The following is a 17,531-nucleotide window of genomic DNA, read 5'->3' on the forward strand; positions in this document are numbered from 1 at the left end:
TCCCAATATACTAAAAAAAGCCACTTGAGGTGCACTTATTTTTAGCATGCACTTCTTCCTGTAAGAGATCAAGCCACTGAGCTCTCCAGAAGCCATTTGGAACCCAACCTACCAGGACAGGGCTCAAATTCTGCTGAAGGAAAAGCAACCACTTGAGCCTTTCTTAAAGGAGATGAAGCAATGTTTGATGAAATGCAGCATCATCTTTGCAAGTTAAAGCATTAAGTGGTCCTCCAGCTTTTCAGAAAAGCATGTCTAAAACTAGACCTCCAGGCGAGTTGAACATCTGCAAAATATGTGTGTTCCCTTAGAAACAAGCAGTGTAAAAAACAAACTTCCTTGTTATTACAGAATCTACATTGTGCCCAAGAAACTTCATGTCTCAAACAATCTGAATATTAAAAGACCTTTTACTAAGTCAACAGCCAGGTACATCATTTAGATGTACCCAAGAAGTTTCACACACAAGCCTTAAGAAGGGATAACATTTGAATTTTGGCTTTGAACCAAATAATCAAATTTGGGTTCAAATTGTGAAGAAGTTAGTAGAAAGGAAATATTTAAACAGAAGTTAACATAAACCACATACCACTGTTTTTCAGAATGGAAGCCTGGGCAAATACACGTAGCACTAAACTTCAAGTTGTTTCCTTTAATATTTACAAAACTGGTTTTATTCTTAGTTTTTCAGAAAAATTATTTTAAGTATTAGCACCTACATTGTAAATTACGCAAACTTAGATTTACACTTGAAATAAAGCCACACGCAATCAGTTAAGTGAACTTATATTCTTCCATTTCTGAGTATTTCAGTAGAGCACCAAGAGGGAAAGAGCAACACGTGAGTAACCAGCAAGCTGTTCTCAGCTGTGAGACACAGGCCCAGGCACCTTCCTGGGACAGGATTCAGAAGGTCAGAGTTTTCCAGCACACTCCAAATCACCTCAGTTTTACTTATTTAGAAGGTGGAAATTTCTATGCAAGTTTATAAAACCCATCCAGCTACATGTTAGTTTATTAAACCACAGCTGACCTGAGATGCAATTAGAATTTTGACATTTTTCCATACTTAGTTCACAAGTTTATTATGAAAAACACTGCAGCTCTGTCCTGCAGTAACATTGTTTTACAGAAAAAAACAGTTCTGTTCAAAGTAATTCACTATCCTTGGACAATTACAAGGGACAATATGGTAGGGCAGAGTGGAAAAGGGAACTGAGTGCAGACAAAAAAAAAAAAAAAAAATCAATACAATTAAATTAAACAGTATTCCCTGAAAATAAAACAAACAGTTTCAGAACAAATATGAGGCCTTGGTACTTATTTTAAAAATGTTCTTTAAGCTTCAATGATTGTTTGCTGCTACCCTTATCTACAGTCATGCTGAATAAAGCTATAGCTAAATGGAAAGTTAAATGTATTCACGAGGTGTTAATGTCTACATCTTATTATTTGCAGTCTCTCAGAGAAAGCAAAAGTAACTACAAATAGCGCTATGCCAGAAACTGGTTTCTTGACCAACAATGTTGCTTCAGCATGCAATGAACTGGTTCATTCTAAAGTGGTCACAGTTGTTGATGACAAGAGGCTTTGTACTGAATATGGCACGTCTTTTGGTCCATGTGAAAACAAAGTTTGAATGTTAAATATTTTCTGACACTTTGGAGTTACTGTTGCTCTTCCCATTTTCTTTAGGTCAACATATGGTTCATGGCAATACTGTACAGGTCTAAAATCTCTTTACAGGAAGTAGTCTGGGGTGCGACGAGTAACATGCGGTTCACCTCTACGCGGCGCCGGGTCAAACTGCAAACTGAAGAGCACAGACATCAATGAAAACACAAGAGCTCAGCTGACATTCAGGTATGTTCTAGCCATGAATTACAGGACTGGTGGTTTAACAAAAGTGAGTCTCTGCAAGTTTTATCAAGCAAGTTAAATTTTCTAGAACAAGTGTTCCAGTTCTTCCACTCCTGTTAGTATGTACTTTCAACCATCACATATTAAATTCCTTTTACCATGAAGGTCTGGAGAGAAATTAATTTTAGCTTTAAGACTCAAAGTGGTCGAACATTTGTATCTATCAGAAAGTTAAAGTCTCCAGTTATTATCAAAGAGGGCAGTTTGCACTGTGCTTTTGCCTCATTTACTAGTAAAGTTGCTGCTGCAGTAGTTAGTTAGAAATCTCATTTAAAGACCTGACATCCCAACACCTGAAGAATTCAAAGATTCCTAAAGTCTCCTTAGATGTCACAGACTACTCCTGCTCTCAAATCACATCCCTACACAGTAAGTCATTAAAATCCAGGTAGTTCTACAAAACAAAATTGAGGAATCTCACTTTAATCTGACAAAAGATCTCAACAGCAACTGTTCCAGAGGCTTGACTCCAAGACTTTAAATGTGACTAAACCAACAATTCCATGCTCACTCCACCTCCCAAAAGCTTAGAGAGGGGGGAAAAAAAACCTCCATACTTTAACATAATTAAATGGTATCTTAAAATCACAGGCAATGCAATTCTCATTTTTAAACATACTTACAAGGAGTATTTTAGAGTATCATCAAGTTCCATAATTGCAGCCTGGTTGCCACAACGGTAACAATAGTTTGGAGCACTGAAAATTGTTACTACATTCCGATCATGGCACCAGTTGTACCCCTGGAGAGGAAGGAAAAAATTATTATGACAACCAAGTTAATGTACCCAACGTAACCGCCTGACTACAAACCAACCTTTTAATGCTCACAGCTCTAAGGGACATTTGTAGGGTTACTTTAAATAAGCTTAAGGCTGGATCTTTTTTCTCTTCTGAAGAGAAGAAGTGTAAAAAGGAATTTTGGCCTTCATAGGTTGCTTCCTACTAGCAAATATGAGCTAGATATTTAAAAAAAAAAACCATCTAGCAATATTTCTCCATTGCATTAGCATTAAATAGTTAAAACAGCAATTCTGAAGTACACAATCTACTCTAAACCTTCAACTGTGATCACCAAAACCTGAGTACAGACATACACTTAAAAATCTGAACTGCTGGGAATAACTAGTGACCAAGAACAAAAGCACATATCTAAGCTAAAAACAAAAATTACACCTTTTTTCCAAGAGACACATATTTTAAAACCTTTTAATCTACACAGAAATGCAATACCACATCTAGCACCAAAGCCTGGTTGGAGATATTACTGTAAATATTCAGGAAAATAAGGCCAAAAAAAGGTTACTCCACTGTCAAACTCCTTTAGAAGCATGTGAATACTGTCAAGGTCGAGTTTCTGGAATACTCTTAGCTGGGTGGTCACCTGTCACAGCAGCATACACACATCTGACACACAGAGCATGGAATAAATGGACCAAGGACACAATCCAAAGTCTGTACACACAGGCTGTCCTGCTCACCTCCATTACCAACTGATGAGCTCTTGAAACCAACGTAAGGCCATTAGCATGGTTAAAGGTTTCTGAAATATCCTGTCCAAATGTGTAACCTGCACCTCGAGGAGAAATTCCCCAGCCACCACGATCATCTGGATCTGACCATAGCAAGTCACACATTGGACCCTGTAAGAGATGTAGATGATGTTTTAGAGGTGAAGTGCAAAGAACCAAAACCAACAAAACCCAAAAATGCTTGCACATGCACCACCTCTGCACAACCCTTTAAGAATTAATGTGTTTCTTTATTTAAGCAAGGACATGCCCGTCATTTTTCCTTTAAAAAAATCCAGAACAGGAAGACAGCAGGCACTTTAATATTGCTAAGCTGATTTGAATTTCATTTTCAGCCTGCAAGCTTAACCCCCCCAATACATGCTGAATCATCAATCTCATCAGCTTAAAAAATTATTTTTCAGTACCTCATGGGGAACTTCCTGCAAGCGATCAAGTGCTCTGATGTGATCCAGTGTATCTATAGATGGAGAGAGGCCGCCATGTAGACAAAAAATCTGCAAGTTAAGAAACATGAAGTTTATTTGCATTAATCAGTGCAGTTAGAACAATTTAGAATAAATTATTATGAGAAAATCTGCATGAGATTCCTTTAAAGATGAGAGCTGACAGAATGCAATGTTAAGAACTCCCTTTACAATCAAAAACATTCAGCTTTGTCAGATGTCAACATACCTGGCCATCCACCAAGGCAGTTAGAGGCAGGTAATCAAAAAGGTCTGTGAAGTACTTCCAAACATTTGCATTTCCATATTTCCTTAAACATTCATCATAGAAACCATAAACTTGTGTGATTTGCCTGCTTTCATGGTTCCCTCGAAGAATTGTGATACGTTCACGGTAACGGACCTAAACAGAAGAGTTTATTTTAGCACATCAATGATCAACTCTTCCCCAGAACAGAATTTGCACTCCTCAATCCCTGCCACACATCAATAAAGCAACTAAAAGCAAACCATTCTGAAGATTAAATAATAACCTTTAAGGGAAAAAAAAGGATTCATTTATTTCAATCTTCAATGGCCAATTACTTTTGAGATTAATTACAAGTTGTATTTATTATTACTAGGGGACTTCACTACACTTGTGCATTAAGCTGATCTCTCTCCAAGCAAATTCTTAAAAGATTGCTACTTAGGCAAGTAAAACATAAAATACTAATTTTAGATAAAGCTCAGGCTTGCACCTAAACATTTTTATGATTTTTTTTTTTAATAAGTGACTTCGAGAGCCAAGAAGTCAGTTTCAGTAGCTCTTATACCAATGCAGTGAAAATCATAATAGATATTAAGTGTAGTAAGGATAGTAATGATATATTTTATATGAAATTGTAAAGCTGAGAAGCAAAGTTACCTTAAGAGCTACAAGCAATGTGACTGTTTCGACTGAATAATAGCCTCTGTCAACATAGTCCCCCATAAACAAATAGTTTGTGTCTGGTGATTTGCCTCCAATTCTGAAAAGTTCCATGAGGTCGTGAAATTGTCCATGGACATCTCCACAGACTGTGACTGGACATCGCACTTCTTGTACGTTGGATTCTTTTGTCAAAATTTCTTTAGCCTATAAAGCAAAAAAGCACATAAATTGTGAGTTTGTCCAGGAAGAGCTGTTTTATTCAAAGCATGCTCTACCACTTCCAACTCTGCTACCTGCTCTCTTTAGGAGCTCTTGTCCCTTCCTTCCCTGATGCACTTGAGGGAGAAGCTTATCTTTACTTAAATGCCATTTATCTTAAAACAGCATTTCACTTTATGAAACCCTGTATTAATAATTAGTAGTTGCATGCCTACTTTTCCTCCTTGAGGCTGGTATCTGAAGCAAAACTTCAGACTTCCTATAAAAATGGTTCTGCGAAGCATAGAACAATGAACAGCACTACTGGAACTTAGAAAGTTTTTAAGTATTTTGAAAAATTGAATCTAAAAATCCTGTCAACATCTTACTTCCAAAAGCCCATACTCAGACACAGCCAAAACACCACCAATACCTTGGCACTCAGCTGTACAAACATCTTCAACCCACCTGCAAAGGCAGGGGGTCCTGCATGAAGCAGAATGAGAACAAACATCCACTGGTACCAGCAATTACAGAGCAGGCCATTACCTGCACAAGTTCTCTCAACAAGTTTTGTGATTAAACACAGACTAATAACATCAAGTTTTGTCTTCATAAACCAGAGCTGGGTAAGATGTTTGTCATCCCCATTTTTTTCCCCAAAAATTGTGTGTATCAAAGTTGCAGACAAAAGTAATTTGTATGAAGCAGCATAGACTAAATATAGCACCAGAAAGGTAATTCTGAAATAATGCAAAACAGTTGTTACAGTTTGTTCTCAGAACAGTCACCAGACCCATGCCACAATGATTTGCTAAATCAAGAAGCTATTAAAAATATAAATAGTAACAAGTTTACCAGTTACCATCTACTAAAATTTCCCTGTTTTTCAAGAGTCAATGCTCCTATTAAAAAAGGATCCTTTTTTACCTCATTAACTCAATTACAAGAAAATAGATAAAAATTATATTCTATTCTATAACCCAAGTTGTCTACAAGAAAGTGGCTGACACTCCCACCCAAAAGTGGTGTCACTGTCCCACACATCATCCTGGCTGACCGCCATGGTCACCACTTCAAACAGAAGCAATACCTAAGTTTAATGATGGAAATTCATGACATTCAATGTTTCACTGCAAAGAAATGCAAAAATACAGCATGGCTAAGCACCCTGCATGACACAAAGCTTTAGATGTCACTCTGCAGACATATTTACATCAAAATTCAGTCTCATGTGACAGTTTCCACTTGCACTGTGCCCAGTACTAAAGATAGGTCATTCCTGGTTTGTGGTCGATGCTAAAAGTGCAGATGTATTTTAAGATAGCCTGACTTAACTTTAATGCAGTGACACTCGCCGGATGTTTTGAAGGTGTTTTAACAGCCTTAGCCTCTTCTAATACTCTCTTACATTCAGAAGCATTAGCCAGCTTAATTCTCCTTTAGACAGAGAACATCACAGACGCTTAGAGCAGTTTGATATAAAAAACCTACTCTTTAATGAGAATGTTTCTACCACTGGATTTTCTTAACACACTTGAAGCACTGCACAAAGAATGCAGCATTCATTTTTCATCAAAGGTATGTAGTGTTTGTGCTGAGAATGGCAGACTTCTCAGCAATTGAGTTGTTGCTTCCAGTTTCTGAAATATTAAATCACTCAGATACACACATGACCAAACACACAGAGAAGTCAGACAGCTACTCTGATGGAAAAAGACTGTTCCAGGTCAATTTGCAAACCAGCAAACTCTATTTAAATCCTGCAGTGGAGGAATGCTGGTGCAGGGATTCCAACATTTCCATGTTTTAAAACCGGTTTCATGCAACACCGTGTTATGAACTGTTTAGTTCATTTACAGTCTTATGTCCCACAGTATTAGAAGTGGCACATACTCAAGTGCTTAAACACTCTACTTGGCTCTATGAAAGAGCTTCAGCAGAGCTGAAAGTAGAAAAAATAACATCCTGAAAGCAAGCCACCAACAAGCAGTCTACTATATCCCAACTTTCATAATAAATTAATTCCTATAAAAAGGTAAAGTAAAAAAGGACTTTTAATATACCATAACACAATACAAACATACAAGTTGGTAAGACAACAGTACATTTAATACTACAATTCCACAATGGCAAGTGGTCACTAATACTACTCCTCCAGTATCTGTGCCCCTGACCTTGTACTGGATCACACACAGCAACTCCACCTGGTTCCACTCCCTCTTTTTACTGATTCTTGAAGCTGCTGCTCACTCGCCACATCACACAACTCCCCCTACCCATCCTCCTTGCCAATAAATGGACTTCCCATCAACAGCTCTCCTACACTTCCTCAGGAAGAAGAAGCAATAGAGCATTCTACAGCACCCTTCAGGTGGATCCTTGATCCAACCATCTGACAAAGGAGAACTAAGAAAGGTACACACACATAACCCTGTAAACTTGAAACACCCCAGGACCTATTGCCACAAAGGATAATAGGGCAACAATGGAATATTTTGACATCAACATTTTGAAACATCCAGGCTTCACTGCCTATCATCAAGACAAACAATGATAAAATTCATAAACAGATTTTCTCGAGCACCCTATTAATTCTTTTTTCAGTTCCCAGCAATTGCTACTATTAGGACAACCCTGAACTTCTCTACACCTCCAATACTTAATTAATCTTTTTTACATAGTAGAATACCACCACAAGTTAAACTTCTGAGGTGCAGGATACTTAAGCAAAAACATGCTATCAACAACCTACCATATTACAGTTGTAAAACCCTGCCTCTGAATCAGTTTATTTTTTCAGCACTACACTCTCAGATTTCAAAATGAAGTGCAAACACATACAGAATAAGACTGCAAAGAACACTTGATACTTCAAGTTGATAAATGCTAATTTTACAGACAATTACTAATGAAGTCAAAGACAAAAAACACACAACTGTGAGACAGTTACACAAGAAGAGTATAAGAAGAACCAAGTGCAATGCTGTCATAAACACTACTGCTGAGGTGGAAAGTCACATATTTTACTCAGAACAATCTCAAAGTTCAAAGAATAAGCAGGACGTATCAAATTCCAGCTTAGTCATAGTGAGTGGAATTCATTGTGACTTGAATTACTCAGTCATTTCTCTGTAAAGAGAAAACTTGCACAATCCCAAAACTTAACAAGAATAAAGCCAATATTGGTTCAAACACACAAGACAACCAATTTCCACTTTACTACAAAAGGAGTAGCACTGCATAAAAACTCAACCTAGTACTTAAGAACTAAACCATTCCTGGACTGCTGCACATCATCTAAAGGCCCAGCTGAACAGTACTAAGCTGCTTTGGTGGCTCTGTTTACAAAGCACATCTCTGCACCATGCTGGTCTTAAAACACAAAGATCAGTTTCATTGTTTTAAGACTGTACAAGAATTTTGAAAAGATGGCTATTAAAGTCACTACCATGTGATTTTCAGATCCTCAGTTTATTTAATGAAATGCATGGGTTGTATGCATGCAGATGTATCTCTTATTTCCCTTGCACCCTCCAAATATTTTTATCCTATATGCCACAAATTAAAGCTCAGAGCCGAGTGCCATAAAAGCCATAATCCATCTATTTTACTTCCTCAACTCACTCTGTGCTGATGATACGCACGTTTCCCTCACAAGCAGTGTACATCATCAACCTCGTCTCACAGAAATAATTTCCAGTGGTCCATTTCTACTAAATCCTCTGAATTAATCTGTACCCAAATTCCTTTGTGTTTCCAGAATATACCAGATATTTCTTAATTACTCCAACCCCTTCTTAGGTCCCTACATTCTAGCATGAGCTCTGACAAGTCAGTCCAATTATCTACCATGAAAAACTCTGGGGCACATAAAAGAAAATAACAAGACTCAAACCAAACAGTAAACATCACTATCTGTGTAGAATTATAAATCAATGCTTGAAGCAGCACTATGAGCTAGTCATCAAAAGATTACCACTACTAATTCAGTAAAGAAAATACAACCATTATTTTAATTAGACAACGCAGCCCCGGAGTCATGGTTGCAGATGGTAACGTGTCGTTCTTGGCAGACCAGAATTCACACCTGCAGCCCACCATACTGTCCAGTAAAGTGTGTAATGAGAAGCATCCACTCTAACCAATAAATAGTTATTGGTAGTTACCATAAAGATATTTGGATGAGATTGAAGACTTCAACCACACCCATAATTTCCTGTCACCAAGGTGCACAGGATGTGACTAAAGGCACAATGATCAGCTAATTGGGATGAATACTGGTTTTAGCTGTTCAAACATCATGACCTGGAAAAGGTTCCAGTTCCAAGCAAAGTCATCCATTATGGTCAGCAATTCTTCTGCAGAGTCAATGCTTTTCAATTTAAAGATTTCTGCGCTCCTCACTTGGGGAGGAAAGAGAGCAGGTTCAGACAAAAGATGGACTCATTTTTTAAAACAAAAGGTGTTCTAATTCACTGACATTTTAAACAAAACTAGATAAATGAAGCCTCCAATAACACCCTTCTGTGAAGGAGGCATGGCAGTCAGATTACACATGACACAAATGGGAAACTGATTTACGCTGAACTTCGCAATCCACTAAGGAGTTGAGCATGAATGTGTAAGTAGCAACAAAATTAAAATACAAAGCTCCTCACTGATATGTAATTATTTAGTATTCCAAAGTAAAACCAGGATTTCCATCCACACAGAAATAGTGAGCAGAAAAATACTCTTTTGCCAGGACAGAAGTTGATGCATCTGCTTTCTCTCTGGATTTGTGATTAGCACCTACGCCTTCATTTCTAATCTCTTCTGTTCAGTGAGAAGAGAGACCAGTTTAGCCAACCAAAAGAGCAACCCCAATGCCAGGACTACTGTAAAATTAAAATAAGACCACCACTTTCCTTTATTGCCTGTAAATTCTAGAAGGCCTACAAGAAAGCATGCAAGCAGCAAACTTCTGCCAAATAACCCTCCCTTCCTTTGTATTACAAAAGTAGGGACCTACACCATTGGAAACTTAGATAGTCCCCTCAACATTTCCATTTGAAAAGTTCAGTAGTTTCTTATACACACAGAGTAACTGTTAAATGTTCTTGCCCTCAGAGGCAAATCAGGAAGAAGGGGAAAAGCTGTTAATCAATCAGTAGTTGACAAGAGCAGTGGGGATAGGAAGAGAGTCTTCTGAAAGAACTCAGCGTCATTATTTTGATTCATACAAAAGATCTTAGTATCTTTAAATTGAAGAAAAATAATCTAGGAAAAATGTCTTTAAAAAAACATAACAAATCAAATAAATCAGGAACCCTTATGCCTTCCTTGCCTCATGGGAGCTCCAAGGAACACAGCAATGACAGCAATACAGGAAGCTGACCACTCACAGGGATATTTTTAAGTCCTCTCTGTAGAACAAGCTGTATTCATTTTGGATCATTCACATTTAAAAAAAAAAAATAGGCTACACTTACTCCCAAACTAGTAGTGCCTGACATCAACAAGTCCAGCTTCACACAATGAACTCAGAAAGTTCTCAACACTTTTGTTCCAGTAACTCCAACACAGCCATGCCATAGGTCAGGACACGGGGTGGAGGATGGCATGTCAAAACTCAAGAAAAGAGTTTAGAACCAACCAGCAAATCAGAAACACCTATATTGGAAGACATGTTCAAAATATTCAGCAGAAATATTGGAGACCTGGCTACTAAGTAACTGAGTGCTAGTATTCATTCTTTAGTTAGGAATAAACTTTTTCCAGCTTAATATATACTACCTGAAGAAAAAGAACAACAGCATTACTGAATATAGCATAATGTTTAAGGGCCCCTAAGCAAAAGTGAAAATTCTATCCCTGCTCCTGTGATTCCCCTCACACAGATCTGCTGTACAAGGCTAGACACAGCTAGACAGGTTTGGGTTTTGTGCTGGGCAAGGCAACCCAGGTGAGTAACTGGAAATGGCTTGGAAGCGATCACAGAGCAGCACTGTCATCACATCTGAGGAGGCAACAGCCTCGGCACAGGTAGATTTGGAAGAGGACATCAGTCCTGGAGCCCCATCCGTGTCTCCAGCCTCAAACTGGCAGAACTCAAGTAGGCAGTGGGGACAGGAAGACTGTCTGACTTAAGAGTGCTTCCTGCTGTTAGCTTAAACTATGCCCACAACAATACAAGTATCTCTCACTCCTACTTGATCACAACTAATATTGCCACTAAAAAGCAAAAAAAAACACAGCCAAACATCTGATACTGGCACAACTCAATTTTTACAGAATTTACTAGAATTGAAAAAAAAAAAAAACAAACCCAGAAAGCTGCTGATGGTACAATCACTGGCACATTCAAGCCTAAATTTTTATATGCACATCAAGTTGTTGTATGTGAATCCAGACAAGGTGAGAAGGCTGGCAAGGCTGACACTTCAAATGCCTTCTGTGGAAAGAGACAATTTCCATTTTTCATTATTAACCATAACAAAAAACAAACAAAATGAAACAAACAAAAAAAACCACCATGAAAAAAAAAATGCAAGAAATCGGAACACTGGGCGTCAAACGATTTTTTTTTAAGTCTTCAAGAATAATCTAAAACACAGTCAAGTAAGTGTTACAAAAGGCTTTGTACACTACACTTGTAACTCTTCAGAGACAGAAGGTGTAACTACATGGTCCCATCAATGACTTGATCCCTAGGTATGTTCAACAAAGGAGCCCTAAGGAGCCCTAAACCACCCTCTGGTCTCCCAGAGGCCCTTGAACAGCTGCTGGGGGGGCCTCCTGCCATTGGCAGCAGTGCTCCCTTGTTACAGAATCCAGAAGCCAGGGACTGCAACACCGCACATTCCTCTTCTGCCAGGGGCAGAGGAACACAGAACCTGCCCTATGCACAGCCCACCACACAGGGCACACCATATCTCACTACCTGGGAATTCTGTTGGAGCATGTTTCTTGGCTGATTTACAGCAAGTTCAGACAGGAAGATTCATTTTCACAATCATCTTAGTCTGAAGAATAGTTAGTTATACATGATGGATACAAGAATACAAAAGCTAGCTAATGGAAAAGCCCTTGCAAATGCAGCTGGAAATAGTTTAAAACATCCACTTCTAGCCAAAATAATCAGCTAAGAAAGGCAACTCCTGAACAGCATAGGAAATAGAATGGAACATGTGCCTCTGTCTGAAAAAGAAGTTGGACAGACAGCTCAGCTTAAAACACAGGAGTGAGATCCACAGAACATGTAAGTTTAATGTATTACAGGAACTGAACTTTGATTGCACAGGCTTTTTTTGACCTAAAGAAAGCTTCATCAGAAACATACTTGAAAACCCTGAAAGGCTTTACACAGTAATATATGACCAAATACTCTTCCCTCTCTCCAAAAACTGGAGATGCCACAGTCAAACTCACTAAATTACAGAGTAGTGTTTTTGAGGGAGTGGCTCTGACACCTTTGCCTCCACCTGCACTAGATACTTTCTGCAATAACCAAAGCAAACTCTATCCAAAAATTCACCTCATTCCTTTGTGAAATTTTAGACTGTCATCCCACCTTCCTGAGCAATGTGCCACACCCCCAGTTCCTGTGATAAAGGACATCTATACACAGCGATGACAAGACCATTTCCCTCCACCGTCACAATGTATGGGAAAGAAACTAAACCAGCATCCTTTCATTCAAAATGGCCAGTGGAAAATCTCTCACCTGGCAATAAGGGACTTCCTTTCACCTCTGCCAATAAACAATTCAGCACTAACAGGACAAACACTGCTGACATGTAACAGTAACTGGACTGGGTATATTTTGACCTCTTCTTTAGAACTTGCATTTCTCAAATGCTGAAGCAAAGCACATACAATCGGCCACTCAACTGATGTAACATTCAACACACAGCACGTACTAAGCCTAGAATCATTTAACTGCCACTCAGAGGTTGATTATTTCAAATCATTTGTGAAAGTATAATGTATTATTCATGGTTACAAATTACTTCTAGACTTCGAAGATGTTTCTGCCCAGTTCCCACCACCACCATCACCCAGGTAACCAGGCTCAGTGAAAGACACACCAAGAAAGTAACTGGGATGCACAAATGGCTGCACAATTATCATGTTTGTAAAAAGCTGTTAAGTTCTTCAGGTATCAATACTGAAATACAAGAGAGCCCTTAGGCTTATTCTTATTAGACAGGCACCAGTCTGCACACAGGAAGCCCCAGCAGATCAAGAAATACTTGTCAGGGAGATCATCCAATCAGTGTTATCAGGAAAAGCCCTAAATTTTTTTTAATTGTTTATTTTAACTAGTCCTAGCTGTAATTCAATGTGGTGAAGAACAACAGTTTATACCTAGTATGGTCTTTATCTGTGCTTTGGAACAATAGCGGCATTTGACACTGTCCTTAAGCCGTTCATGGAAAACCAGTCTTTCCATGTGATTACAGCCACAAAACTACTTAAATAGTCCAAACAAAGAACAATCCAGTGAGATTTCTGAAAGTCAGTGCTGGGAACATGGAAACACATTAAAGCAAGTGCTGTCCCTCAGCACAAAGGTGCAGAACTGAGCTCTCATCCCACTTCCATGAACACAATGGAGACAAGGAGTTCAAGGGCCTACTTCCAATTCCTTCCATCAGCAACCACGAAGAAACTTAACTACTCTTAGAAGAAAGTCCAAGTAAATCCACCTGTAGTTATCAGCAACAAATCAACTTTCCCTAACATCACCAGCCCTGTGGCTGAACTCTGCACAGCGCTGACCACACACTCGACACACAGAGAGAACTGTTACCCCACCCTGAGCCCCCCTAGAGCCAGCCCAGCCAACATGAAGGCTGCTGCTAAAGAATATTGTGATTGGCAGATTTCTCTTCCACAGTCTCATGCTATCTCATCTCAACACACAGTAGTCAGACACAAAGGTTTCTTTTCTTTTTTCCTTCACCATCATCTTGGTGATGAGCATTATACATTTATCCATAAATACAGCTCATTTCCATTCTTCACTGGGAAAAAATGATAATGTCATCTTGTGCAACACTGATGACTGGGACTGTATCTTCTGTAAGGAATGTCTAGTGGTATGCTTGCTTCTCACTGAACCAAAACCCCCAGTACATTGAAAGCTTTTTGTACATTATACATCCCTCATGGTCCCGCACGTTACCATACAGCCCCACAAAATGGAGCCATATGCACCCACTCCTGTGGGATTCAGGACTCAGTACCCATCAGTTTATAAACGATGGCAAGTGAAATACTTGCCTCTCACATAAAGCAATACAAGGAAGAAGCTGGACCGCCGTCATTGGAGACGCACATGGAAATAGCCAGGCGGTGACATTGCCACTTGCTTGCAACAGCCTTTAAAATACACAGCCTGGATCAAACGGAAACAGTGCTGAGTTGCTGGAATACAAGCGAACTAAAATCTGTACTGGAGCAAGAGCAGGTCTGGCCAAAATCACTGCAAGTTCTTTATGAAGTTCATGGATAGTTGTCTTGAATCAATTTGCTTCCAAAACAACCTGATGTAGTATTTAAAAACATGATTCCAATTTTAAAATATTCTAGGTACTTTCTATAGCAAGTATGTAGGCTTCTTTAGAAGCCAGCACATCCATCACTTCATGTATTCCTTAATAGCCAGTTCCCAAAAAATTTATAAGTATTCCATCTTTCAGTCTAGAAATACATAAAATCATCAGTAATTAAAAAAAAGAAAAAAACCACCACCAACAACAACCCTCAGCTATGAGGTTACATCCAGAATTAGAACTCAACTGGAAAATGCCTCTGGACGCTATCAGAACAAAATTTTCCTGCATTTCCAAAATGCAATCTGTCCAAGATTGGCTTTACAACCTTTCTAAGCTATGAATGTCTCAATTAACACATCGCCCTGTAACATCCACGTTTCAAACCATCACCATAAAATATGGAGTTATATAGGATCTCGAATGTTTATTCTGTGAATTTCGTGAAAGCCAAAACCTTATTAAGGGAAACCAAAACCCCAAAGCTAATCTACCCTTCAATTAGTTATAAACGTGTCTGCGCTTATTCACATCATGAAAAATACAAGAAAAAAAATCAAAGCAGCAGCTCTTTACCGCGTGTAATTTCCAAGCGCCTACCACAAGCTTTTATTTTCATTTGAATAACTCACGCTTCTGAGGGCTGATTTAATATTTTAACCGGGGGGGGGGTCTCTCGGGGGTCTCTCCCGAGGATCCATCGCGGCCGCGGCGCCATTTTAGGAGGCGCTGAGCGGGCGGGAGGCGGAGCCGAGGCTCCAGCACAGCCGAGGGGCCGCGGCTCGCCCGGCCCCGGCTGCCGGCCCGCTCCCCCCGCCGGGCCGCGCCAACCCCCGGCCCGCCCGAGGCCCCGCGCCCGCCCGGCTCAGCGGCACCGCCCCCGCCGGCAGCTCCCTGCCCGGCCCCGCCGCCTCCCCGCAGCCCCTCGCTTCTCACCTTCTCGCAGAGGCTCTTCACCTGCCCCTCGGACAGCTGCTTGCACTCGTTGAGCTGCTCCACCCACTGGTCGAGCTCCTTGGTGAAGACCTTCTCCTCCATCCCGCTCTCCCCCTCCTCCTCACCGGCTGCTGTTGCCGCACCGCCCCGCGGGCCCCTGCGATCCGCGCTCCCCACAGCGGCGGCGGCCGCGACGCGTCAGGGCGGGCGGGCGGGCGGGCGCGGGGAGAGGGCGGCCCGGGGCACTCCGGCTGCGGCAGCGCTGCCGCTCCTCGCTCCGCACCGTGTAATGGCCGCCGCTGCTGACGTCACCGCCCCGGCCCCACCGCGGGGAGGGGGACGCCGCGGGAGCCGACGGCGCGTGCGCGGCGCCCGGGCGGGGCCGCGAGTGCGCTCTGAGGGGAGGGGGCGGGCGAGGGGAGCGAGCGTGGGGGGAGGCTGTGCTTCGTCCCGGTTCTCGTTCCCGGCTCTGCTCCTGGGCCGCCGGGGGCTGGCCCCCTCCCCACGGAGGGGTCCGTTTGAGGGGCGCGGCGCAGCCCCGCCCGGTCGCAGCCTTGAGGCGGGAGCCAGGGCACTGCCGTGAGGGGTCGCCGGCGTGGCGGTGCCGGCCCCTCCTGTGTCCGGGTGTTGAGCGCCGGCTCCTCGCGGGGCACAGGCTGGGCAGGGTCCTCGGCTGCCAAGCGCCTGCCGCCGGGTCGGGAGACGACGTTTCCGAGGGATTTGTGCGACTCCGCAGTGTTTGTGGTTCTCCCTGCCATTAATGCATATACGTATCTCCGAGGCGGGTGCCAAGAGACAGGACAGGAGTACCCGCCGTAAACTAAAACACAGAAAGTTCCACCTCCACGCGAGAAAGAACTTTGCGTTGTGTGGAGCAGAGCACTGGAACGGGCTGGCGGGGGGTGGGCGTGGAGTCTTCTCTTGATGCTTTCAAAGCCGCCCTGGGCACGTTCCTGTGTCACCTGCTCCAGGGGACCCGGCCCTGGCCGATGGGTCGGACTGGGTGATCCCCAGAGCTCCAACCCAACAATTCTGTGATTCTGAGGTCCTGAGCGCGGTTACTGTGTCCATCAGAGAAGAGGGAAGTGGAGGGCACTTGCTGCTCTTGGGTACTTTGAAATAAAGCTTTTCAGTTCTAAATCATGAGCATTAAATACTATCTTAATTGTACCACCAGGTAGTGCTTAGGTTAAAAAGGCCGTGCTGCATTTCTTTAAAACAATTTATACTGAAAGAGTTCTTGGAAGTCCAGAGTTTATTATGACCTTTTTAGACAGAAGCAATGCATGAAATGCAGTGTAAGTGTTCAGTAAAGGAAATTAGTGGTGGACCTTTCAGGAAACTTTCAGGAAGGTGGTATTTTTTCAGGAAACTAGTGGTGACCTCAGCTACCTTATTGTACTCAGACACTTGCTACCTAAGCGAAAATATTTCAGTAAGACACAGATAAATTGCAATAAAAAAGAACGTAGGAAATAGGCAGAACCAATTTCTAATGAATTATGTATTTTATTGCAATCTGCATCTTAAATTATAGAGGAAAATTTCCCCTAAATAACTTACAAAAGGCATGAAATGATCAGTTTAATATTTTTTTCACTTAAATGGGTCAAAATGTTGATAAAATATTGATTTGCTAATTTCAAGAGGGCACAATGACTTTTCCTACTTAATTTGTGTTAATTGTCTTGGTCATCACTTGCCTAATATGGAGTCTGACTTGTTAAATTCTTTGCCTACTATTGAAGGAAATTAAGAATTCCATAGTGAGCAAGGGGTAAGGAATGTTTGCTTTCATGGGTCAGTCTCGGTTTCTTGGTGTCATACGCTCCTGCTGTTCATCAGCTGGTTTGAATTGCCTGACGTAGGTTTTGTTTATCTTCCAAAATAATTTTGCTGTTGTTACATAGGTCCCCATCTTCAGATGACCTTAGTTTTGTGCTTAAAGTTGTAGAAGGAAAAGTACCATTCATTGAGAAGTGATAGGTTTCAAGAATTCACTCTGTAGCACATTTTCCCAAAATAGTCTTGAGCAAATATATGCA

At 41.1% G+C, this 17,531-nt stretch overlaps 1 protein-coding gene across 1 annotated transcript; it reads right to left on the bottom strand.

Moving 5' to 3' along the window:
- Nucleotides 1–997: 997 nt before the first annotated feature.
- On the bottom strand, nucleotides 998–15,757 carry PPP2CA (protein phosphatase 2 catalytic subunit alpha). Its single transcript, XM_053956484.1, has 7 exons — nucleotides 15,487–15,757; nucleotides 4,805–5,014; nucleotides 4,127–4,300; nucleotides 3,859–3,948; nucleotides 3,401–3,562; nucleotides 2,544–2,662; nucleotides 998–1,813 (listed from the first exon to the last, which is right to left on the bottom strand). Exons 1-7 carry the CDS (start codon nucleotides 15,586–15,588, stop codon nucleotides 1,741–1,743), a joined length of 930 nt encoding a protein of 309 aa, XP_053812459.1. The 5' UTR covers nucleotides 15,589–15,757; the 3' UTR covers nucleotides 998–1,740.
- Nucleotides 15,758–17,531: the final 1,774 nt, after the last annotated feature.

Source organism: Vidua chalybeata, chromosome 15 (genome assembly GCF_026979565.1).
Source record: "Vidua chalybeata isolate OUT-0048 chromosome 15, bVidCha1 merged haplotype, whole genome shotgun sequence".
Classification (NCBI taxonomy): domain Eukaryota; kingdom Metazoa; phylum Chordata; class Aves; order Passeriformes; family Viduidae; genus Vidua; species Vidua chalybeata.